The sequence below is a fragment of the Hypanus sabinus genome, chromosome 11, assembly GCF_030144855.1.
Source record: "Hypanus sabinus isolate sHypSab1 chromosome 11, sHypSab1.hap1, whole genome shotgun sequence".
NCBI lineage: Eukaryota > Metazoa > Chordata > Chondrichthyes > Myliobatiformes > Dasyatidae > Hypanus > Hypanus sabinus.
The window spans coordinates 59,713,219-59,739,717 of NC_082716.1; the positions used below are offsets into that span (position 1 = coordinate 59,713,219).

A 26,499-nucleotide genomic window follows, 5' to 3' on the forward strand; every position below is an offset into this window, starting at 1 on the left:
AAAATGGAAAGCAACAGAACAAAAACAAAATCAATCCCTTTGAAATTTAGTTACAGAAACCTGACTAATAAAACCAGAAAAGATCATTTGTTCTGACTCGTTACAACAATGACCATATTTCAAAAGTACTTATTAATTATAAAGTGCTTTGGAATGAGACAGACTCACCTCTCATACTTTAATAACAGGGCTTTCCCACCTTGTTTTCCTTTCTGCCCATAGTGCTCAAATGTAAAATACGCTTGAGTATTAAGTTTCCCACTATATCTCTCAGAAGCCCCTTTCCAAAGCAATCTAGATAATTATTTTTGTCATTACATTGCCCTATTGACTTTTCCTTTCTCTTTGCTTTCCTAACTGCCACTTCAGGCTACGTCCACACTACACCGGATAAATCCGTAACCAAAGCGTTTTCTCTTCATTTTTACCATTTGTCCACACTAAAACGGCGTTTTCATCCCCCGAAACCGGAGCTTTTCAGAAACGCTCTCCAAAGTGTGTATTTTTGAAAACACCGGATTGGCCGGATCAGTGTGGATGGGGTAACCGGAGACTTCTGAAAGTGCTGTCAGACAGTAGCGCGCTATTTCATTGTTTTCTTGAATGCAACCTAACAATTTCAGAACAGATGGTAACGAGACTGATGCCAGAAGTGTTAGAAATGTACTCACCAAATACTTTGACCCATAAGTTACTGAATAAATAAGTATACTCACTTTGCCCCGTTTTCTGTCCTTGCTCGTATGAAGGTGGTTTACTTATTTAGAACCATAGAACATTACAGCACAGAAACAGGCCTTTTGGCCCTTCTTGGCTGTGCCGAACCATTTTTCTGCCTAGTCCCACTGACCTGCACCTGGGTCATATTCCTCCAAACCCCTCTTACCATATACCTGTCCATGATTTTCTTAAATGTCAAAAGTGAGCCCACATTCACCACTTCATCTGGCAGCTCATTCCACACTCCCACCACTCCCTGCATGAAGAAGCCCCCCCCCCAATGTTCCCTTTAAACTTTTCCCCCTTCACCCTTAACCCATGATCTCTGGTTTTTTCCTCCCCTGGCCTCAATGGAAAAAGCCTGCTTGCATTCACTCTATCTATACCCATCATAATTTTATACACCTCTATCAAATCACCCCTCATTCTCCTACACTCCAGGGAATAAAGTCCTAACCTATTCAACCTTTCTCTGTAACTCAGTGCCTCAAGTCCCGGCAACATCCTTGTAAACCTTCTCTGCACTCTTTCAACCTTATTAATATCCTTCCTGTAATTAGATGACCAAAACTGCACTCAGTACTCCAAATTCGGTCTCACCAATGCCTTATACAACCTTACCATTACATTCCAACTCTTATACTCAATACTTTGATTTATAAAGGCCAATATACCAAAAGCTTTCTTTACAACCCTATCTACTTGTGAAGCCACTTTTAGGGAATTATGTACCTGTACTCCCAGATCCCTCTGTTCTACTGCACTTCTCAGTGTCCTACCATTTACCTTGTATGTTCTACCTTGGTGTGACCTTCCAAAGTGCAATACCTCACACTTGTCCGCATTAAACTCCATCTGCCATTTTTCAGCCCATTCCTCCAACTGGCTTTGAAAACCTTCCTCATTGTCCACTATACCTCCAATCTTTGTATCATCAGCAAATTTGCTGATCCAATTTGCCACATTATCATCCAGATCATTGATATACATGACAAATAACAATGGACCCAGCACTGATCCCTGTGGCACACCACTAGTCACAGGCCTCCACTCAGAGTAGCAATCCTCCACTACCACTCTCTGGCTTCTTCCATTGAGCCAATGTCTAATCCAATTTACTACCTCTCCATGTATACCTAGTGACTGAATCTTCCTAACTAACCTCCCATGCAGGACCTTGTCAAAGGCCTTAATGAAGTCCATGTATACAACATCCACTGCCTTCCATCTCCACCTAAACTTTTCCCCCCAATTAAATCCTCATGTTCCCATTTCCCTGATAAATAGCTTTAAATCCTCCACAACAGCATTAGCAAATCAAGTGACCCAGTCCACTAAAATGGCATCTATCTGGTTTGCTGAGACTCAACCTCATTCAGGGAAAGCTCCTATTCCTCAGAAATTTAAATCCCTCCCTCCTTCATTCATTCTTTTCAACTATGCACCTGTTCTACCTTCGCATTCCTATACTCATGAAAACATAGCACATGTTTAATTATCTTTACAGTCCTGCTTTCTAACCTCTGGTTGCAGAATATCAGCACACTATCTACCTTTATAGTGTGTTTCTTTACGTTGACTCTACCTGCCTACACTGGCTCCACAGAATCTCCTTTCTTTCCCATCTTTCTTTCTACATGGATAACAACTGAATCTAAACTTCCAAATAAGATATTCTTATCTTGGTTAGTGATACATCCTTCAGGACTCATGCTTGCAACTACAGAGAATGCTATCAATACCCAGAGCTAAACTGTCTCCAACTACCACTAAATTCTTTTTCACTCGTCCAATGCGAAGCACCCCCCCCCCCCATACAACATATTGACAATTTGCTCATCCACCATTCAGTGTCTGATCTCATCCACACAGGCTGCAATAATCCTATACACCTACATTATGGACAAGTGCAAGGACAGACTCCTGAAACCCTAACCTCTGGATTCTCATGCCTACCTCCCACATCCTCCTTTACCTTTTGATTGACCAAATGCATAGTACTTAATGTAAGATGTGTGACTGGAACATAATTTCCTCTTCGCTGATGCACCACAATGTCTATAACTTGGATTCTAGCTCAGACTGGGAACTGAAGTTCCTTGAACTATGGAAACTTACTGGAAACATGGTATACAAGAATGCCAATAGTTTCCATTAACTCACATGTGGCACCATATTAGATTGAGGAGAATGATAAGGCAATAATCAACCAAATTGGAGTATGGAAGGCATTTCCCACCTTCTCAAAGATCTACAGAGCAGAATGTTGAGTCCATCTGGGTAGAGATTAAGAAAAGTAAAGGGAAAAAAATCACTGGTGGGAGTTGTCTATAGGCCACCTAATAAAAATATTGCAGTGGCAGAGGCGACTAACCAAGAAATAACTGAGGCTTGTAAGAACAGAACGGCAGTTGTCATGGGAGATCTTAAATTCCACATTGATTGGGTGAATCAGGTTGGTCAAGGAAGTCTTGAGGAGGACTTCATAGAACGCATCCGTGATAGCTTTCTTGAGCAGCATGTTAGTGAACCTACAAGGGAAAATGCTACCTTAGATCTAGTCTTGTGCAATGAGACAGGTAAGATTAACGATCTTGCAGTCAGGGATCCTCTTGGAAAGAGTGATCATAGTATGATTGAATTTCGCATACAGATGGAGGATGAAATAGATCGAAAACTAGTGTATTATGCTTGAATGAGGGAGACTACAACAGGAAGAGGGAGGAGTTGGCTAATGTGGATTGGGAGCACAGGCTATTTGGCAGGACTGTTGAGAAACAGTGGAATACTTTCAAAGAGATTTTTCATAGTGCTCAATAAAAGTATATTCATCAAAAGTAAGTACAGTAAGTGTGGGGAGAGCTAGCCTTGGATAACTAAGGAAATAAAAGATAGTATCAAATTAAAAGCTCATGTGTACAGAGTCGCAAAGAGTAGTGGGAGACTGGAGGATTGGAAAAACTTTAAAAAGCATCAAAGAACAACTAAACAAGAAATAAGGAAAGGGAAGATAGAGTATGAAATTAAATTAGCACAAAATATAAAAACAGGTAGCAAAAGTTTTTATAAACATATAAAGCAGAAGAGGGTGGCTAAAGTCAACGTAGGTCCCTTGGAAGACGAGAAAGGGAAATTGGTACTGGGTGATAAGGAAATGGCTGAGGCATTGAACAACTATTTTGTGACGGTCTTCACGGTGGAGGACATGTCTAATAGCCAAAAGATGATGTTATGGACGAAATGGGAGATGAGGATCTCAATAAAAACACTGTCACTAAAGAGATAGTGATGAGCAAACTAGAGAGCCTGAAGGTAGATAATTCCCCTGGTGCTGATGGGATGCAACCCAGGGTGCTGAGGGAATTGGAAGAGGTTATAGAAGATGCGTTGGTAATCATTTACCAAAATTCTCTAGACTCTGGGCAGGTCCCGGCGGATTAGAAGACAGCAAATGTCACACCACTTTTAAAAAAGGATGTAGGCAAAAGACAGGCAACTATAGGCCAGTTAGCTTAGCATCTGTAGTTGGAAAAATGCTTGAAGCTGTCATTAAGGAAGAAATAGCAAAACATTTAGAAAGGAGTGGTTCCATTAGACAGACACAGCATGGATTCAGAAAGGGCAGGTCCTGTTTGACAAACTTACTGGAGTTCTTTGAGGACATAATGAGTGCAGTGAGTACAGGGGAACGGGTGGTTGTTGTATACTTGGATTTTCAGAAGGCGTTTGATAAGGTGCTGCACAAGAAGCTTATAAATAATATACGGATGCATGGAGTCGGAGGAAGTGTATTGGCATAGATAGTGGATTGGTTAACCAATAGAAAGCAGAGAGTTGGTATAAATGGGTGTTTCTCCAGTTGGCAGTCAGTGGTGAATGGGGTGCTGCAGGGGTCGGTGCTGGGCCCTCAGCTGCTTACCATTTACATTGATGATTTGCAAGAGGGGAACTGAGTGTAACGTAGCAAAATTTGCTGATGACACTAAACTGAGTGGAAAAGCGAATTGTACAGAGGATGTGGAGAGTTTGCAGAGGTATACAGATAGGTTAAGTGAGTGGGCCAAGGTCTGGCAGATGGAATACAACGTTGGTAAATGTGAGATCATCCACTTTGGAAGGAATAATAGAAGAGCAGATTATTACTTAAACAGTGAAAGATTGCGGCATGCTGTTGTGCAGAGGGACTAGGGAGTGCTTGTGCATGAATCGCAAAAAGTTGGCTTGCAGGTGCAACAGGTATTAAGAAAGCAAACAGAATGTTGGCCTTCATTGCTAGAAGGATTGAATTCAAGAGCAGGGAGGTAATGCTGCAACTATACAGGGTACTGGTGAGACCGCAACTGGAGTAGTGTGTGCAGGTCTGGTCTCCATACTTGAGTTATGTCCTTCCTCAAGTAAGGCTTTAGAGGCAGTGCAGAGGAGGTTCACTAGGTTAATTCCAGAGATGAAGGGGTTAACTTATGAGGAGAGATTGAGACACCTGGGACTATGTGGCCTCCGTTGGTTATGGTCGACCATGGGTACTGCGCATCTGGTAGTCACTGGTTTGTCAAGCAGCATCGACTGTGGCTATTGAGGCCGATTCTGGAATGGTAGGCTCTGCCACAGTTGCTGCATGTGTAGTCTTAATCGTGGAATTGTTGTCCGCTGTCCGCTGTGCTCTCCGTTTAGCTCTCTGCTCTTCAAACTGACTCAGGATCATGCGCCTTGCTCTAGGTGTTGCTGAAGAGGACCGCCATTTGTTGCAGTCATCTGCTGTACCCTCCCAGCACTCTGTGTTGATTTTTAAGGCTTTCATGCCGCGCTTGCAGAGGTCCTTGAAGCAAAGCTAGGGTCTACCAACGTTCCTCTTGCCTGTTGCTACTTCTCCATAGAGGATGTCCTTCATACAACAGATGTGGCCCAGTCAGCACAGTCTGCATTGTCTTAAAAGCGTGAACATTGTGGGATGTCCAGTGCGGGGGAGGACCTCAGAGTTTGGGACTTTGTCTCTCCAGGTGATGCCAAGGATGCAGCGAAGGCTGTGCAGGTGCAGCCCTGTAAACAGGTCCTGTTTGGAGTAGATGGTCCAAGTCTCGCTACCATACAGGAGGGTGCTGATAATGCATGCATTGTACAAGGCAGTCTTGGTCTTTGTAGCGAGTTTCCGATTCTCTCAGACTCAAGAGGAGAGTCGAGCAAGGATCGATGTTGCTTTGTCGATACGCCTATTGATTTCAGCATTGAGGGAGAGAGTATCGCTAATGCTCGACCCCAAGTACGTGAACTCGTGAACCACTTCTAGATCATAGATGGCGCTGAGTTTACAGACAGATCAGTCATGATCTTATTGAATGGTGGGACAGGCTCAATGGGCCAGATGGCCTACTCCTGCTTCTTATGTTCTCAAATTGAAGGCTGACGTGTAACTGAATAAGAACAAGGTTAGGGGACTGGATAGTCAGGGGGACAGAAAGGAGATACTGTGGCAACAAAAGATTCACCAGGATAGCGTGTTGCCTCCGGGGTACAGGAATATCTGCACTGTAATGCAGGATATTCTCAAGGGGGAGAATTTACCCTAGGTTATTGAAGGAGGTGAGAGACAACATTGCCAGAACCTTGACCAGTATCTTCATGTCCTCTCTAGCCACAGGCAATGTCCTGGAGTACTGCCGAGTTGCTAATGTTGTTCCTCTATTTAAAAGGGGAACAAGGGAAAATACTCGGAACTATAGACCAATCTATAGTTGTACGTCTGTTGTACGGAAATTGCTGGAGAAAATTCTTAGGGTTAGGATATATCAGCATTTGGAAACCCATGGCCTAATTAGGGAGAGCCAGCATGGCTTTGTGCGGGGCAGGTCGTATCTTACATAAGAACACAAGAACATAAGAAATAAGAGTAGGAGCAGACCATCCAGCCCATTGAGCCTGTCCCGCCCTTCAATAAGATCATGGCTAATCTGTCTGTAAACTCAGCTCTATCTACCTGCCTTCTCCCCATAGCCCTTAATTCCCCTACTATGTAAAAATCTAACTAACTATATCTTAAATATATTTAGTGAAGAAGCCTCAACTGCTTCCCTGGGCAGAGAATTCCACAAATTCACCACTCTCTGGAAAAACAGTTTCTCCTCGTCTCCATGCTAAATCTTCTCCCCTGAATCTTGAGGCAGTGTCCCCTAGTTCTAGTCTCGCCTACCAATGGGAACAACTTTCCTATTTCTATCTTATCTATCCCTTTCAAAGTTTTGATTGTTTCTATAAGATCCCCTCTCATTCTTCTGAATTCCAGAGAGCACAGTCCCAGGCAACTCAATCTCTCCTCATAGGTTAACCCCTTCATCTCTGGAATCAACCTGGTGAACCTCCTCTGCACTGCCTCCAAAGCCAACTTGATTGAGTTTTTTGACAAGCTGATGAGAGAGATTGAAGAGGGTATGGCAGTGGATGCTGTCTACATGGAGTTCAGGAAGGCATTTCACCAAGTCCCTCATGGGAGGCTGATCTGGAAGATTAATATGCACTGGATTCACAGCAAATTAGCTGTTTAGATTCAGAATTTGTTTGCACATAGAACTCAGAGGGTAGTGGTTAAAGCGACTTATTCAAGTTGAAGGCTTTTTAACGTGGTGTTCTGCAGGGATCAGTGCTGGGACCCCTGCTGTTTGTGATGTCTATAAATGACCTGAATGAAAATGTAAGTGGGTGGGTTAGTAAGTTTGTGGATGATACAAGATTGGGGGAGTTGTGGATAGAGTAGAAAACAATACAGCATGTTATAGAACAGTTGCAGATAAAGCTGAGAAATGGCAGATGGAGTTTAAACCAGATAAATGTAAGGTGTTGTACCTTGGTAGGTCAAATGCAAGGAGACAGTACATTGTTTCAGTTTTGCTGGGCAGAGAGATCTTGGGATCCAAGTTCATGGCTCCCTCAAAGTGGCTACATAGGTTGATAAGGTGGTTAAGAAGGCTTATGGAATGCTTGCTTTTATTAGTTGAGGCACTGTTGAGTGTGTTGCAGCCATCAAATTCTAAATTTGTGTATATTTACAAAATACAATTAAGTTGGTCAGTAAACTTTTGTCAGTTTAAAAAAAAGGTTCACGTGAATTAACATATCACAGATTTTTGTTTTTATTGCATTTTGGAAAATATCCCAACTTTTTTGGAAATGGGGTTTGTATTTCTTGCACAACCCTTGCATTAAAAGCCAGCTTGTTGTATGTCAGGCTCAAGGGAAAGAGGGGTTAAATGATATTTAGTTTCACTGTCCCACCTCAAAACTTTTTCTTGCAGTCTTTGTCCTCAAATTCATCAACTTCCCCTTGCACTCAATATTTCTCCTTATTCAAATTTTTTTCCTTTGTCAACACTAGTTGCATGTCTAAAATTTTCTTACTTTACTTTCTCTTCTTATCCTAGCCTCAAACCATGTTGCCTTAAAATTAACTTTTCCTTAAATCCTGTGTTGTCCATTTACTTTTTGTTTGGCTAAACTCCACAAACAACCAAACTGTCTTCCAACACTCACCATCTAGGCTAATACACAACGAATGTTAACTTGGGTAAATTATTTACAAGTGACATTGTAGCTTTATGTAAGTCAGTACTTTCAGGAAAGCAGACAGCAATTTGAAATGTTAGATCGAACTACAAAAATTCCTTGCTGGAGGAACTCAGCCGGTCGAACAACATCTGTGGAAACGAGCAGTCAATGTTTTGGGCCAAGACCCTTCGTCAGGACTCAGTAAAAGCTCAGCACTGGTAAAAAAAAAATTCTTGTTATTCTTGTTACTTGTATATCAGAAGAGATAATGTAATAATGAGTACTAGCCACAGGGTAGTGCTGTGGATAATTGCTGCAATTTATTTCCTACAGTGACACTCAGTGGCTAGAAATGGATACTACAACAATGTAATCTAAATTAGATACTGGTGGAACACACAAATAAAGCTGGAGGTCATGCAGCACCTATAAAGGGAAATGGACATTCAATATTCCAGATAGAGACGCTTCTTCAGAACTGGAAAGATAGAGGGCAGAAGACCAAAGAAAAGGATGGGGGTGAGGGAAGATAGAAAGGTGGAGAGGGGAAAGAAGGGAATGATGTAAGAAGCTGGGAGGTGATAAATGAAGAGCCAAAGGACTAAAGGGAGAATTGAATATGACAGGACAGGAAATCATGGAATAAAAGGAAGGACATGGGAACAAATGAAGGAAGGTGTAGGTGGTGGGCAAGTTTTGGGTGAGGGAGTAGGAGAGGAAAGAGAAGGGGTAAAGGGGCCAAAGGCATAAGGGCAAAGGGAGGCAGGTGGAAAAGTAGAGGGGAGTAGTTGGTTACTAGAAGATAGAGAAATCGATGTTGATGCCATCAGGTTGCAGAGAACCAAGATGGAATATGAGGAGTTGCTCCACCCATCCGAGTATGACCTCAAAATAGCAGTAGATAAAGTGCAGACAGACATGTCAGTATGGGAATGGGAAGTGAAATTAAAATAGCTGGCTACCAGGGAATTCTGATTGTTATGGTGAAGGCTTGACAAAGCAACCCCCCCAAACTGTGTTGGGTCTCAGTGATACACACAAGGCCACATGGATTGTTCCACATAGCCAGTGAAAAAGCAGGCAGAGCCAAAGCCCATGTGAGTGCCCAAAGCTACACCTTTGATCTGGAGAAAGTGGGAGGAGCCAAAAGTGAAATTGATAAAGATGAGCACCAGCTCTGGCAGACAGAGAACGGTGGTGGTGTAGGAAAACTTGTCAGGACAGTTCTTATGAAAGAAGTGGAGAGCCTTGAGGCTTTCCTAAAGGGTGTTGTAAGTGAACAGCATCTGGACATTCATGATGAAAATCAGGCAATCAGGGCTGGAGAGCAGAAAGCTGACGACTTGGTGGAAAGCATGCGAAGTGTACAGACATTGACATCAAGTGACAAATAAAGTATATTGTATTGCTTTAAAGTCACCTTGGGTATTAAAGACAAGTTTTTTAAGCACTTAAATGCATCATTGTTCACTGTTTAATTCAGCCAGGTTGAAATGATCTTAAGAAGCACAAAATCTGTTATCAAGAAACAATAGACGCAGAATATAAATCTCAAAGGGAAAAAAAACCTCATTTAAATGGTACTTTGCTTTCAATTTTATTCCTAGGCTACTGAACAATACCTTCAAAGTTTTAGGCTAAGATATGTCAGTATTTAATATGATGGGACCCTAGCATAAAAACTGGATTAAATAAATTCTACATATAGCATGAAAGATTGCAATGGTGTTCCATACCAAACTCTCATCAAGTTCAAGAAGATTCAGAACAGTCAACCAGAATGAGAAGTTTGCTAAATCGCTCTACCATATGTCGCTCAGTTAACTAAGTAAACAGAAAGATTCAAATACTTCCGGTTATAATGAAATATCGATAATGAAATTCATACCATCTTCAGTACATCACTGCAGGCTTTGAGCATCTGAGGGAAAGAATACTTGAAGACAAGCACATTGGGAAAGCATATTTGAAGACCAACACATCAAACCTAGCAGAGAGCTCATGCTCAAATGAGCAAGAGTGATCACCAGTTTCCTGTAAATTTCTCACACTTGGCTTCCACTACAGCAGCTGCCTTCCCGTAAACTTCTTAGAAAGCAAATCTACAATAACCATTTCAAAGCAATGGACAGGTACCACCAATAGTCCACAAAATCTTCCAATTGACAGACAGGTTAAACAAAATAACATCAGCAACCTCCCCCGGATCACCATCCCTAGAACTAAGGGCATAATTATACTCCGTTGGTTCTAATGGGCAAGCTGTGTAATTCACATGTCATACACTAGACTCAAATTAGTGTTTAATTTTCAAGCTCTATGGAGGAAGTTGGATTGCCATATGGACAGAGGAAACAATTCAAATATATTCTCAAAACCTTGAAAAAGTATAATATCCCTGGCCTATAACTACTCAAAATGCCAGAACAGCTTTCAGGACAACATTGAGAACCATTCATCAGGAGCACAAAGAGATCTAATATGCCATTTACATCTCTCTAGAATTGCCCAACCAGCCATTACTTCTTGCTGCACTTGTGCCAGAGACTGCAGATCCAACATATGCCACATCAGTCAACTTGAAACTTAGATAAATGAAGTGGAAGCCAGTCTTTCATTACCTCTAGTGACCAACCAGACAAAGATCCAGAATACACACAGGTATTAATTCTAGGAAGCTGATAAAGAAAATTATAAATTTGATTAAAAACAGAAGTGAAGGAACCCAATGAACGACAGTGGGAAAACATTATTGATCAAAACTCTGGGCAGAGCTTGGTTCTCAATATTAATGCTAGTAATGTCCCCTTTCACTTTTAACGGGATGGTCATTGTGCTAAGCATTTCCAGTATTTTCTGTTTTATGTTATCCTGTTATATTCAAATCTAGCCGCAGAAGTAAAAGAATGTGAAACCCACATTATCTTTAAGCTACTCTCCCTATTAGACATTCTATGTGAAAAAAGTCAAGTATTTGAAGTAAATCAACAGCAAGCCTTTATACTTACCCTCTGACTTGAAATGATAGCATTTTCCCAGCAAAAAGACAGGCGAATTTCTACTAAACTTTGTTTTGGTTCTCACAATCCACCCTGAAGGGATAGACGACAGAAGGCTATTATTCACAAGCAATAGTACATAGCCCTAAATGGGACATTTCCACAGAGATTTTTTAAAAAGGCTGTACTGACAAAGTACAGAAGCCCATTGTTTCAGTTTAAAAACTGCCACTGGCAAAAAACCCATGTAGTCAGCATCCAAGATTTCATTAATACTATTCAAGAGGAGGGAGTGGGAAGGAAGTTGGTGCATGGGTGCAGTGAACTGATTTTTCTACTGAGATATACAGATCATTTCTTGTGTTAGCACCATCAGCTTTTTAAGATGTCATTAAATTGAATTAGCTATCGCAAAGCAACTGACTTGAATCATTTGTGTTTACCAAGCAAATATCTGCCAGTTATTCCCAACGGCTGCTGGTAACTGTGCTACATAGCATGCAATTCAATCACACACCAGTTACTACTTTGGCTTATGCAGTCAGTTGATTCTTGCAAAACATGACTAATGCTAAGTTCGGGTTTACAGGGAGGCTTGGGAAGAAAAGAACTTCCATCATAAGTCATTCTACACGGTTCCTCCTAAAAAGTATGCACATGTGGTAGTCTGATGTGTTCTAGATTGTGCTTTGGGACAAATTGCTTTCCTTAAAATTTTAATTCTGAATGTTTACTGGCACCTTATTTTAATTGAGAGCCACCAAAACTTTTATGAATGCTTTAAGATTTAAAACTGAAATATGGTTCATATGGGAGTATATTTTAAAAATGTAAACATTCAAAATCATGCATTTCCTAACGCATTGAAATATTACATCTTATAAACTCAGAATGATCGCTGTTTTATGCCAAGTCCTCACTTGATACATGGAGGACCATCAGGACTATTTCAAATGGACTAACTGCCAGATGTTTAAGGAGGCCGCCACAAAAGAAGACACAGACTTCAAGGAATATGCCTCATCTGTCATTGGCTAGATCAGTAAGTGTGTAAACGACATTGGTACTTCAAGAACGGTCACTTTATGGCCCAACCTGAAGCCCGGGCTAAATGCTGAGATACACCCTACTGAAATCTGAGACACTGCCTTCAAGTTTGGAGACAGAACAGCTCTCAGAGTAGCCAGGAGAAATCTTATCTTAGGCATCAAAAGGGCAAAGAACTGCCTATGCTCAAAAAATTCAGGAGCACCACTCCTATAATGACCCCCAGTGTACATGGCTGGCATCAAGGGCATTACTGACTGTGCAAGGCAAAATGCTGTCAACTATACCAGTGACTCACCCCTCCCTGATGCTCTAAACAACTTCTATGCTTGCTTCAAGGCTTGCAACACAATGGCAGCCACAAAAGCTACCCCTCTCCCAGGTGAGCAGCCACTATCTGTAACAGCAGCAAATCTGAGAAGAACCCTGCAGAGAGTCAGCCCTCGTAAGGCTGCTGGTTCATGTACCGTTTTCCCATTCTCATCAGTGAGGAGGCTACATAGCATCCACGCCAGACTCAAAAACAGTAACTTTCCCCAAGCAGCAAGGCTGATCAACATCTCCACCCACTAACCCACCCCCTACACCCTCAACTGACCCCTACTTTATCATTTCTTGTAAGTTATCTTACATACAGTCACTCCTGTGTCTAGCATCACTTTATGGACATACAATCAATGTGTATAAGCAATCTTACACATTTACAAGCTACTTATTGTATTATTATTATTATTATTATTATGTTCTTCAACTTATTGTGTTTTTATTGTGTTGTATCTGATCCAGAATAACTATTATTTGGTTTTCCTTAACAATTGTGTATAGGAAATGGCATTAAACAATCTTGAATCTTGAACAAACTGCAGAGTATAGGACAGATAAGTTCCAGAAAGAAGGTAGGACAAGGTTGGCAAGGAAAGGGAATTTTGAATGACAAGGGAGCTGGTGGATTTAGTCAAAGATAAAAACGAGGAGATGTACAGTTTAGAAAGCTAAAGGCAAACAGAGCACTTGAAGTTTACAAAGAAAAGAACTCAAGAAGGAAACCAGAGGAGCCAGCATGGGCCATGAAAATTCTTTGGTGACTAGGATTAAAGAAAATTCCAAGGCATTCTATGCATACATCAAGAGCAACAGGATAACTAGGGAGAGGGTAGGACCACACAGGGACAAAAGAGGGAACAGGTGCTTGATGCCAGAAGATATTGTTGAGTCTTACATAAGTAATTTACATTGGTACTTACCAAGAAGCACATGAATGATAGGGAGATCAGTATGCAGCATGCTAATATGTTAGGGAATTCTGAGAAAAAGAAAAAAGTTGTATTGGGTTTCTTGAAGAATATTAAAGAGGATCAGTTCCAAGGGAGCCTGATGGGATATACCCCAGATTATAGAGAGAGGATTTATGCGGCCTTGGCCAAGACCTTCATGCCCCCTCTAGCCACAGTTGAGATCCTGGAGTACTGAGCAGTAGGTAATATAGTTCCATCATTTAAGAAGGGAAATGGCAATAATCCTAGAAACTATTGACTTGTGAGTCTCACTTCAGAGGTAGGGAAGCTATTGAAGAGAATTCTTAAAGAAAGAATTCATAAGCACCTAGAAATACATTGGGATACTCAGCATAGCTTTGAGCAGAGCAAGATGTGACTTACTAATAACTGAGTTTTTCAAGGAGATGATGAAGGTAGATTTGGAATTTGTTCTCTATAGATTTTTATAAGGCATTTGACAAGGTCCCTCATGGTAGATTGATCAAGATTAAGATGCATAGGATCCACAATCACTTGGCTGTTTAGATTCAGAATTGGCTTATCATAGAAGACAAAGGGTATGTATTCTGATAGGAGTTCTATGACTAGATGTATTACATATTGGGACTCCTGATGTTTGAGATATATATAAATGACTTGGATAAAAATGTACATGGGTGGGTTAGTAAGTTCGCAAATGATACAAAGATTGATGGTATCATTTATAGCATAGAAGATCGCCAAAGGATACAGCAGGTTATAGATCATTTGCAGATATCAGCAGACAAATGGCATACAGAGTTTAATCTGGCCAAGTGTGAGGTCTCGCACTTTGTGAGTTCAAATATAAAGGAGCAATACACTGTTAATGGCAAGATCCTTTGATATACAGAGGGATCCTGGGGCCCAAGTCCAGGATCACTGAAAGTGACTGTACAAGTTAAAGAATGCATATGACATGCATGCCTTTATTAATTGAGGCACTGAGTCAGAAAGTTAGAAAGTACTTTTATAAAACTCTAGAATATTGCATTGAACTTTAGTCACCACATTTTAGGACAGAAGAGCGTATAGAATTCAGGCTGCTGCTTGTATTCGAGGCATATGCTCTAAGGAGAGTTTGGACAAACATGGGTTATTTTCTGTAGAGCAGCAGAAAAGGCCTGATAAATGTTTTAATATTATGAGAAGCATAGAGATTAGATAGCAATATTTTCTTCCCAGGGTCAAGATGTGTAATACTGGAGGGCATGAATGGGGGTAGGTTCAAAGGAGATGGGTAAAGCAAGTTTTTTTTTAAAAAGCAGGGAGTGATGAGTGCCTGGAATGTTCTGCCAGGGGTGCTGGTGGAGGCAAACTAGATAGAGGCATTAAAGAGGCTGTTGGAGAGGCACACGAAGGTGCAGAGAATAGAGAGACATGAATATGGTGTATAGAATGGGCTAGTTAAGTTAGACATTCAGTTGCTAGTTTCATTTATTTGACATAATATTGTGGGTCTAGGGGCCTGCTCCTGCGCTATACTATTCAATGTTCTAAATCCAAACAGATTAAAAGAATGTATGCCCATCTTTTAAAATTTGTCCACTAATTTTATCCAGAACTAGCCATTCAGTTTCCCCACAACAGAAGTTAACTGGCCTGTATTTGCTGGGTTTATCCCATTTCTCCTCTAAAATTAAAAAAAAGCAAAAGGTATTTTGGAAGATTTTTGAACTAATTGAATAACGTTTGGAGAGTATTCACTTATAAATATGGCAGCTAATAAGATTCAACAAACAACAATACAAGTAAATTACTGATCGTGAACTTACTGGGTTGATAGCCAGCAACATATGCTAGGATCCCACTACAGCAGTTCTAATTATAAAAAAATTTATTAGGCAATGGTGATGATAAAACTACCAGATTGTCCCAAATCTCAAATTGGTTTATGTAATTTCACTCAGGGTATTTCGGGGAAGGAAATCTGCCTGCCTAACCCATAAGAGACTCCAGACTCAGCAATGTGGTTGACTCTTTACTGTCAATTAAAGACAGATAATAAACTCTAACTTTGTCAGTAATGGCCATGCCTCAAAAAATAAATGTTTAAAGAAATTTAAAGGTGTTGGTGGCAAGCACTGGTTGAATTCTGATAACCAAATTTCTGAGAAACTCCACCACTATTTTCTCAATATTGCATGCAAAGTTAATATAATCACTCAGGCAGTCATGGACTCTTTTTCAATGTTTCCTTCAAATGTGAAACCTGACAGAAGTATTGTAGTCAGTCAGTACTGTATTATGATGTAGTCTTGAAGCAGATTTAAAGTCATTACATTTAGCCCAAGAAAAAATTTATTAACACTAAGCCAGCACTGTCATGAGAGGGAAAGGAACACATCAGAAAGGGGAGAGCACCCCCTCTGGGCGACCCCCTCAACAATAAGTACTCCATTTTGAGTACTGCTGGGGATGGGGGCAAATTACCTGGGGGCAGCGACAGTGGTTATGCCTCCAGTACTGAGTCTGGCCCAGTACTCAGAAGGGTAGGGAACTGAAATGATGGCAGCAATGATAGGTGACTCTATAGTCAGGGAGACAGATAGCGGATTCTGTGAATGCAAAAAGGAAACACGGATGATAACTTGCCTCCCAGGTGCCAGAGTCTGAGATGTTTCTGGATGTGTCCACAATATCCAGAAAAGGGAGGGTTAGCAGCCAGAAGTCATGGTGCATATTGGTACCAATGACATAGGAAGAAAATGGGAGGAGGTCCTTAAAAAAGAATACAAGGAGTTAAGAAGGAAGCTGAGAAGCAAGACCTCAAAGGTAGTAATCTCTGGATTGCTGCCTGTGCCACGCAGCAGTGAGGAAAGGAATTGAATAAAGAGGCAGATAAATATGTGGCTGAAGAATTGGAGCGTGGGGCAGGGAGCAGGGATTCAGATTTCTGGATATTGGGACTCTTCTGGGGGAGGTGGGACCTGTACAAAAGGGACCGGCTGCACTTTGAATCCAAGGGGGACCGATATTCTTGCAGGCAGATTTACAAGAGCAGTTGGGAGTGGTTTAAACTAATATGGCAGGGGGATGGGAACCAGGATGACAGAGCTGAGGATGAGCCAGCAGGTTGGCAAGTAGATGATGGGTGTAACATGAATATAAGGAAGGAGAAGCCAATGACTGGGTACAAATGCAGACAGCAAAGAGTTAACTTGTACCACAGAGGCAAAATTTGAAAAGGTGAAGAATGCAGGACTGAAAGTGCTCTATTTAAATGCTCTTTTTAGAGCATTCAGAATAAGGTGGACAAACTCGTCGTGCAATTAGGGATTAGTAGGTATGACGTTATGGGTATCACCAAGTCATAGCTGTAATGATGCCATAGTTGAGAGCATAACATCAAAGGATATACTTTGTATCGAAAGGACAGGCAAGAAGGCATAGGCCATGGTGTGGTTCTGATGGAAAGAGATGGAATTACATCTTTAGAAAGAGGTGACAGGACTTCCAGTAAGATGGCGATTGCTTAGCTGCTCCGAACTTTTGTTCCGTTATTTTCGCTATCTTTGCACTAAATGTCTCCATTTTTTAAACCTTAGTTAGGAACTTTATTTGGTTTCTTTCACTTGCCTGTGAACAAATCTACCTTACAATGTCTAACAAGAGTTCTAAATCCGGGAGAAAGGAAGTTTCAGCTCTGCCTCCTGAGACCCTCGCTGCGCTGGAACAACACCGAGATGATATTTTAAAGGAATTTAGAACCGCTTTCAAACAGCTGGAAGCCAAACTGGATCGGATCAACGATAGAGTGGATGAACATAAGTGAACACTTATCTCGCATTGATTCGACTTCTGAAGATTTAGAAAGTCGTGTTCGATACTTGGAGACTCTCTGTTCCAGCCTAGAGGGAAAATATAACAAACTCCTTTCCAAAATGGTGGATTTCGAAAATCGGAGCAGACGCTGTAACCTTCGAATTCTTGGGTTGCCAGAGGCCACTGAACAGGGATCAACCGCGAAGTTTTTCGCCGAGTTTCTCTGTGAGATATTCAGGAAAGATTTGCTTCCGAACCCGCCTGAGCTCGAAAGAGCACACAGGGTCTACGTCCCCCCCCCCCCCCCGGAAATCTGGGCTCCTACCCGCGACCGGTAATTTTGTGCTTTCATCAATACCAGGTAAAACACTGTCAGATTATGGAGGCACGTTGCAGAGGTACTTTTACTTTCCAAAACATAGTCATTCGCTCTGTAGAGGATTTTGCAACCCAGATCTTAAAGATGTGCGCTGAGTTTAAAGGCGTAATGAAAGTGCTTTTTGATCGTGGTTTTAAACCTTCTCTTCGCAATCCTGCCGATTTACGAATCACACTTAGTACTGGAAAATATAAGTGGTTTAAGTCAGTGAAGGAGGCTGAGGCATTTGTTGCAAGTCTTCCGGCTATCCAGCCATCTTCAGAACCCAATCGGACCTCCTAAAATGGTGGATAAGTACTTCTCGTAGTAAAATTGTTTTTTCCGGACTCAGACTTTACTTGAATCATTCAGACACTATTCATTGAAACTCTAAGGGCTGTTGACAATCTCTCCCTGGATTTGGTGTGTCTTTTTTAAATAGACATTCTGTGCTTAATGTTTCTCTATGGACATTTAAATAGTACTTGTGTAATCTATCTTATTCTTGTATAACTTTATCTATAGAATTCTACAATTGACTCTAACTTGTTTTGGAGGTTTGAAGTCTTTATTGAAGGCCTCCCTGTTTGTTGGTTCACAGTTTAACTGCTGATTATTTTTTATTTATTACTTTTTTTTCACCTTTTTTTAATTTTTGATTTTTTTTTTCCTCTCTGTAAATGGTTGATTTACCATTTATGGCTAGAATAGTTGATTCTCTTCTTGAATCTATAATTTTCCCCTTCCTCCCTTTTTTTTCCCTTTCTCTTCCTTTATTCCTCCATAATTTTTCGCGGGTAGGTTAGTTTTGGTTTTCTTCCGATTTTCTCTGTATTAAGTTTTATATTTCTGCAGAAAATGTTCCAATTTGTAGTTATGTTTTCCAGTGCATAAACTAGTTACTATTTGCTACAGTATTTATATGGAACTGCTGTTAATGACACAGATCTGGAAGTTATATTTGGGTTAATTTTTTTGGTAGAGCTAGCTGCTTTTTTTGGTAGCTGTCTAGTCTTGGGTTGTGTGGGTGGGGTGGATTTTCCAGTTCCAACATCACTCACTGTATTTATTGTTTTTCTTTATTGCTCAGGACATGTTTATGTTTTGATTTTACGAATCTATGTTTACATTTTTGCTCCCAGACTGCTATTGTATTGCTTGACTTTTTATATGCCTGCTGCCTTTTATGCATTAGTAATTGATAATGGCCAGTGCACTTAAATTCGTGAGCTGGAATGTAAAGGGATTGAATCACCCTGTTAAAAGGAGGAAGGTATTCTCACATATTAAACAACTCAAAGCTGACATTGCTTTCCTTCATGAAACTCATATTCGTTGTTTTGATAACTCCCGGCTTCTGTCAAAGTGGGCGGGTCAGCATTTTCATTCATCCTTTGCCGCTAAAGCGTTTCTGGTAAACGATATAACACTAAAGTTGTACTAGCAAACCTGTATGCCCCCAACTTTGACGATGTTAACTTTTTTGAACTTTTTTTTTCCTCACTACCAGACTTAAACTCATACTCTCTTATACTGGGTGGTGACTTCAACTGTTGGTTAGATCCTAATCTGGATCGATCGTCCTCTGTTACCAGATCACCTACTAAATCTGCCTTAGCTATCCAATCGTTTCTCTCTAATTTTGGTATCTCTGATATATGGTGTTTCCTTCATCCTACTGAGAGAGATTATTCTTTTTTTTCACATGTTCACCATACCTTCACTAGAATTGACTATTTCTTACTCGATTCCATTTGCCTACTCTTGTGACTATCAGAGTATACTGATTTCTGACCATGCCCCAATTACTCTCTCTTTAAACTTTCCTGGTCTCCCTCAGAGGAATAAACACTGGCGGTTTGATTCAACTTTATTATCGGATGATGGTTTTTTAAAAATTTATTAAGGATCAGATAACCTTTTATTTTAATACTAATACATCACCTGAAGTGTCATCCCAGATTGTCTGGGATGCCATGAAAGCATATCTGAGGGGTCAAATAATCTCTTACACAGCAAATCTCAACAGAAGATCCTGTGCAGATCGATTAGACCTCATTAACCAGATTAAAAAATTGGATCAACTGTATGGTCAAACTAAGAACCCTGAACTATACAAGAAGCGTGTAGAACTCCAAACTAAATTTAATCTTCTGTCTATTCAACCTGTCGAACGGCAACTTCTCGAAAGCAAGAGTCGCTTTTACATTCATGGGGATAAGTCTGGTAAATTTCTAGCCAATCAGCTGAGGTGTTCCAAAGACAAACAACATATTACAAAGATCCGGAAGGAGAGCAGAGACTTTACATCGGATCATTTAGAAATTAATAACGCATTTAAAATTTTTTATTGTCGGCTTTATTCCTCTGAATCTTTGAATGACAATATCTCTGTTGATCAATTTTTAAATAATCTGAATATTCCTTCACTTTCATCTGATTTTAAAGCCAAACTTAAAGCGCCTATATCATCAGAAGAAATATCTTTTGCAATTTCTGCACTGTCCTCAGGGAAATCTCCTGGACCTGATGGGTTCCCTGTAGAATTTTACAAATCATTCTCTTCACTTCTTTCTCCTCAGTTACTTTCAGTATTATCTGACTCGTTTAATTATGGCAAATTGCCACCCTCTTTTAATGAGGCATCTATTATTCTTCTATTAAAAAAGGGTAAAGACCCAACAGAGTGTTCCTCGTATAGGCCGATTTCTTTGTTCAATGTTGATGTAAAGATCTTAGCTAAAGTTTTGGCTTATAGATTAGAAACCGTTATTCCCTCTATTATCTCCGATGACCAATCAGGTTTTATTAAAAACAGTCTCCCTTTTTTTAACATTCGGCGTTTATTTAATATTTTATATTCACCTCCAACTGGGATTCCTGAATGTGTTATTTCCCTTGATACGGAGAAAGCATTTGATCGTATAGAGTGGAACTTCCTTTTTGCAGTCTTAGAAAAATTTGACCTCGGTCAAAGTTTCATCTCTTGGATCAAATTGCTGTACCTGTGTCCTACTGCTTCTGTTTTAACTAATTTTCAGAAATCCCAGGTATTTAATCTCAAACGTGGCACCCGTCAGGGATGCCCCTTAAGTCCCTTTCTCTTTGATTTGGCTATAGAACTTTGGCGATAGCATTTCGAAATTGTCCTGAATTGACTGGGATTTGGAGAGGGGGTGTTGAGCATAAAGTTTCTCTTTATGCTGATGACTTATTACTCTTTCTCTCAAATCCGTCTACATCCTTACCTCCAATGTTTTCACTTCTTGACCAGTTATAGATCTCTGGCTATAAAATTAATTTACATAAGAGTGAACTTTTCCCAATTAATAAAGAAGCACAAGAATTAACATTTCGTGATCTCCCTTTTAAAGTAGTCCATAATCAATTTACTTATCTTGGAATTACAGTCACAAGGAAGTTTAAAGATCTCTTTCGTGAAAACTTTGCCAATCTTTCATATACTATAAAACAGAGTCTGGTACAATGGTCACCTCTATCTATGTCTTTGGTAGGTCGTATTAATGTTGTTAAAATGTATGTTCTCCCCAAATTTTTATACTTATTTCAATCTATCCCAATTTTTATTCCTAAATCTTTTTTTGATTCCTTAGACTCTATTATTTTGTCATATCTGTGGAAGAATAAGCGCTCTAGAATTAATAAAATCCATCTCCAAAAACCTAAAAAAGAGGGTGGCATGGCTTTACCTAACTTTCGTTTATATTATTGGGCAGCTAATATACGTTGTGCTACCTTTTGGTCTTTCTTCCATGGCCAACCCGAGTGCCCTAATTGGGTGACAATGGAGTTGAGCTCCACTAAAGAATTATCTATCTCTGCACTTCTTGGCTCTGCACTCCCTAGTAGTCTGTCCAGATTAATAGCTATATGGGCTCAGTTTAGGAAATGCTATGGTTTCCATGGTTTTTCCGTTTCCAGCCCTGTCGTACATAATCACCTTTTTTTACCTACTACGTACGATTCAGCATTCCATGTTTGGTATAGGAAGGGCATTAGATATTTTGAAGATCTTTTCATTGATAATCGTTTTGCTTCTTTGCAGCAGCTCTCTGTTAAGTTCAATCTGCCCAATGCTCATTTTTTTAGATATCTCCAAATTAGACACTTTATTGCTCCTTTAATTCCTAACTTTCCTGAAATGCCTGCGAAAAATGTTATGGACTTATTTCTTTCCATTAATCCACTAGGTAAAGGTTTAATATCAATTATTCGAGATAAATTAGTAGCCTTATGACGGGCCCCTGTGGATAAAATTAAAATGGCATGGGAGCAGGATTTAGATACCTCCTTATCTGATGAGAGTTGGGACTCGATTCTCAAATTGGTTAACTCAACCTCTCTTTGTGCCCGCCATTGCCTTTTACAGTTTAAGATTGTTCATAGAGCCCATATGTCTAAATCTAAACTATCTCGATTCTACCCTAACATTAGTCCGCTTTGTGATAAATGCAAGAGGGGCGAGGCCTCTCTCATTCATATGTACTGGTTCTGTCCTAGCTTGGAGAAATTTTGGAAAGATGTCTTCACTACGTTATCGTATATTCTGAATCAGCACCTAGAACCAAACCCCTTAATTGCTTTGTTCGGTTTCTGGGGTGAGACAGATTTACGTCTGAGTCCGACCAAATGCTGAATATTATCCTTTGCCTCTCTCCTGGCTAGACGCTTGATCCTCCTTAGATGGAGAGATGTTGCCCTGCCCACTCATGCTCAATGGCTTAACGACATTATGGCCTGCTTGGACCTCGAAAAAATTCATTATTCAGTTCTTAATTCGGATTTAAAGTTCCATAAGGTCTGGGGACCTTTTATCGAGTACTTTCATAACCTTCCTCTTGACTAGGGTTTTTTTTTCGGTCCCTTGCTTTCAGCTCCCTTTTTTTTTCTGGTAGTAGGCATTACTATCCTCTTTTGCTAAGTGTATTCACAGTCTGGGAGTTTGATTGTCCTGATTTATATTCTCTATATTATGTTGTGGTTGGTCTGGAGTTTTTTTTTGTGTGTTGTGGGGCTTGGGGAGGATACTAAGTTTACTTGTCTTCAATTTAGGTGCTTTTTTTTTAAATTCTCTTTTTTTGTATCATATTGTCATTGTATGCTTAATTTTGCACTGTATTAATGTTCCTCATTTTGATTTGGGGTTGTTTAATTTGTAAAATGTATAAAAAAACTAATATAAAAAAAATTAAGAGGTGACACAGGGTCATAGAATGTTGAATCTATATGGGTGGAATCAAGAAACTGCAAGGGTAAAAAAAAAATCCTCATGGGAATCATATATAGGCCTCCAAATAATAGCCAAGATGTCCAGTTGAGATTGTGAAGGGAGCCAGCATTAAATAAGTGTAATGACACAATTGTAATGGGGCATTTCAATATGCAAGGGGATTGGAAAAATCAGGTTGGTGTTGGATTGCAGCAGAAGGTATTTGTTGAATGCCTACATGGTGGCTTTTTAAAGCAGTTTGTGCTTGAGTCTACTTGGGGAAAAGCTATCTTAGATTGGGTGCTGTTTAATAACCCAGATCTTATTAGGGAGCTTAACGTAAAGGAACCCTTAGGAGACAGTGATCAGAATATGATTGAATTCATACTGCTTTGAGAGGGAGAAGCAGAAGTCACATGTATCAGCATCGTATTGGAATAAAGGGAATTACAGAAGCATGAGAGAAGAGCTTACCTGGGTGGATTGGAGGAGGATACTGGTGGGTATGATGGCACAGCAGAGATGGCTGAAGTTTCTGGGAATAGTTCACAAAGCAGGGGATAGATATGTTTTACAGAGCAAGAAGTTCTCAAATGGCAGGGTTAGGCAACTGTGGCTGACAAAGGAAGTTAAGGACTGCATAAAAGCCAAGGAAATGGCATATAAGGTAGCAAAAGTGAGTGGTTAATTGGATGATTGAGAAGCTTTTAAAATCCAACAAAAAGCAACTAAAAAAGTTTTAAGAAGGAAAAAGATGAAATGTGAGGGCAGACTAACCAATAATATAAAGTACGATACCAAGAAGTTTTTTTCATTTTTATAAAGAGTAAAAGGGAGGCGAGAGTTGATATTGGACCACTGGAAAATGATGCTGGTGAGGTAGTAATGGGGGACAAAAAAACGGCGAAAGAACTTAATGGGTACTTTGTATCTGTATTCACTGTGGAAGACACTAGCAATGTGCCAGAGGTCCATGAATATTAGGAAGCAGGTGTGAGTGCCATTACTATTCCAAAGGAAAAAATGCTAGGCAAACTCAAAAGTCTTACAGAAGATAAGTCACCTGGAGCAGATGGACTACATTCCAGAATCCTGAGAGAGGTTGCTGAAGAAATAACATGCATTGGTCATGATCTTTCAGAAATCACTTGATTCGGGCATGGTCCCGAAGGACTGGAAGATTGCCAATGTCACTCCACTCTTTAAGAAGGGAGGAAGGCAAAAGAAAGGAAATTATACGCCACTTAGCCTAACCTCAGTGGTTGGGAAAATGTTGGAGTCTATGAGGTTTTGAGGTTATTGGAGACTAATAATAAAATAAGTCAAAGTCAGCATTGTTTCTGTAAAGGGAAATCTTGCCTGACAAATCCATTAAAGTTCTTTGAAAAAGAAACAAGTAGGGTGGACAAAGAAGAGAGGTAGTGGATGTCACTTGGATTTTCAGAAGACATTTAATAAGGTGCAAAATAAAGCAGCTTAACAATATAAAATCCTATGGTGTTACAGGAAAGATACTGGCATGGATAACGGAATGGCTGACAGGCAGGAGGAAGCGAGTCAAAACAAAAGGGAATTTTTCTGGTTGGCTGCCAGTGACTAGTGGTGTCCCTTAGGGGTCAGTATTGGGACCACTGCTTTTAACATTGTCGGTCAATGATTTGGATAGATGGCTTTGTGGCCAGGTTTGTGAATGATATGAAGATAGTTGGAGTGGCAGGTAATGCTAAGGAAGCAATGCGATTGGAGCTGGACTTAGACAAATTGGAAGAACGGACAAAAAAGTGGCAGATGGAATACAGTGTTGGGAAATGTATGATAATGCATTTTGGTAAAAGTAACAATAGTGCAGACTATTATCTAAATGGGGAGAAAGTTCAAACATCAGTGCTGCAGAGGGACTTAGGAGTCCTCATGCAAGACTTCCAGAAAGTTAATTTGCAAGTCGAGTCTGTGGTAAAGAAGGCAAATGCAATGCTGCCACTTATTTCAAGGAGAATAGAATATAAAAGCAAGGAGATAATGCTAAGCATTTATAAGAAACTAATCAGGCCACACTTGGGAATAGTGTCAACAGTTTTGGGCCCCATATCTCAGAAAGGATGTATTGTCATTGGAGAGAGTCCAGAGGAGGTTCGTGAGAATGATTCCAGGAATGAAGAGCCCGTACTCATTGGAATTCAGAAAAATGCAGGTGGAACTCATTGAAACCTACCGAATGATCAAAGGACTAGGTAGGGTGGATGTGGAGATGATGTTTCCTGTGGAGGGGGCATCCAGAACTAAAGGGCACAGCCTCAAAATTGAGGGGCAACCCTTTAGAACAGAGGTAAGAAGCAATCTTTTTAACTAGAGAGTAGTAAATCTGTGGAATGCTCTGCCACAGACTGTGATGGAGGCCAAGTCTGTGCATATATTTAAGACAGAAGTTGATCATTTCCTGATCGGTCAGGGCATCAAAAGATATGGAAAGAAGGCTGGTGTTGGGGTTGAATGGGTTCCAGGATCAGCCATGATGGAATGGCAGAACAGACTCAATGGGCCAATTCTGCTCCTATGTCTTATGGTCCAAATCTACAGTTTTTTGTCAATATCCCATGTTACTGCTGATTTCGTGATGATGACTGATAACAGTGGAATTTGATTTAATTTGTTTTTTCCAGCAAACCAACCTATACATGGTTAGCTGATTCAGCCATAGGAGACATCACGGCCAACTCTATCTGCTTCTACTGGATGGTTTCCCAAAGGCATCATTGGACCAGGATCAGAAGGGGAAACCCTGGCTAATGTTTCCTTTCCAAAGCCAAGAGGTATTGAGACCAACAGTACTATTGACTGCTACCCAGTTTAGAACATCAAATGACATAGATCTGGGCTCAAACCCAATGCTACATGGAGTTTATTGCTCCAACACAGCATCAAAACTATTTATTGGACTTAGCCTATAGACTTCAAGATAAAACAAGAGAAAATCTGTAGATGCTGGAAATCCAAGCAACACACACAAAACGCTGAAGAAACTCAGTAGGCCAGGCAGCATCCATGGAAAAAAAGTACAGTCGATATTTCAGGCTGCAATCCTTCAGCAGGACTGGAGAAAAAGTGATGAGGAGTGAAGAGTAAGATGTTGGGGGGAGGGAAGGAAGAAATACAAGGCAATAAGTGAAACCAGGAGAGGAGAGGGGTGAAGTAAAGAGCTGGGGAGACAATAGGTGGGAAAGAAAAAGGGCTGGAGAAGGGGGTATCTGATAGGAGAGGACTAAAGGCCATGGAAGAAAGGGAAGGGGAGGAGCACCAGAGGAGGGTGATGGACAGGTAAGCAGATAAGGTGAGGGGGGAAATGGGAATGGGAAATGGTGAGGGAGGGCATTACCAGAAATCCGAGAAACCAACGTTCAAGCCATCAGGTTGGAAGCTACCCAGACAGAATAAAGGTGTTGCCATGGACTGACATCGGAATGGGAATGGATGTGAAATTAAAATGGGTGTTTTGAAATTAAATCATCTTACTTTACTTTAAATCCCCTATTGTCCACACTAAATATTTGCAAG

The 26,499-nt window shown here is 40.4% G+C and overlaps 1 protein-coding gene and 1 long non-coding RNA gene across 6 annotated transcripts in view; one reads left to right on the forward strand and one right to left on the reverse strand.

Annotated features, from left to right (window-relative positions):
- Positions 1-26,499, reverse strand: part of atg4c (autophagy related 4C, cysteine peptidase) — a 73,104-nt gene that overhangs the window by 33,316 nt on the left and 13,289 nt on the right. For 3 of the 5 annotated variants that reach the window (XM_059984420.1, XM_059984422.1, XM_059984421.1), the window contains one exon: positions 11,262-11,345. The exons of 1 other annotated variant lie outside the window; for it this stretch is intronic. In XM_059984420.1, coding sequence (XP_059840403.1) covers positions 11,262-11,345 — 84 coding nt within the window. Of the gene's footprint in view, positions 1-11,261; positions 11,346-13,543; positions 13,603-26,499 lie in introns of all 5 variants that reach the window. One more of the 5 variants, XM_059984423.1, reaches the window with a different exon arrangement.
- LOC132401999 (uncharacterized) lies at positions 5-26,496 on the forward strand. The gene is made up of 3 exons (XR_009514771.1): positions 5-8,471; positions 12,143-12,294; positions 25,608-26,496. It is a non-coding gene; the product is annotated as an uncharacterized LOC132401999 (long non-coding RNA).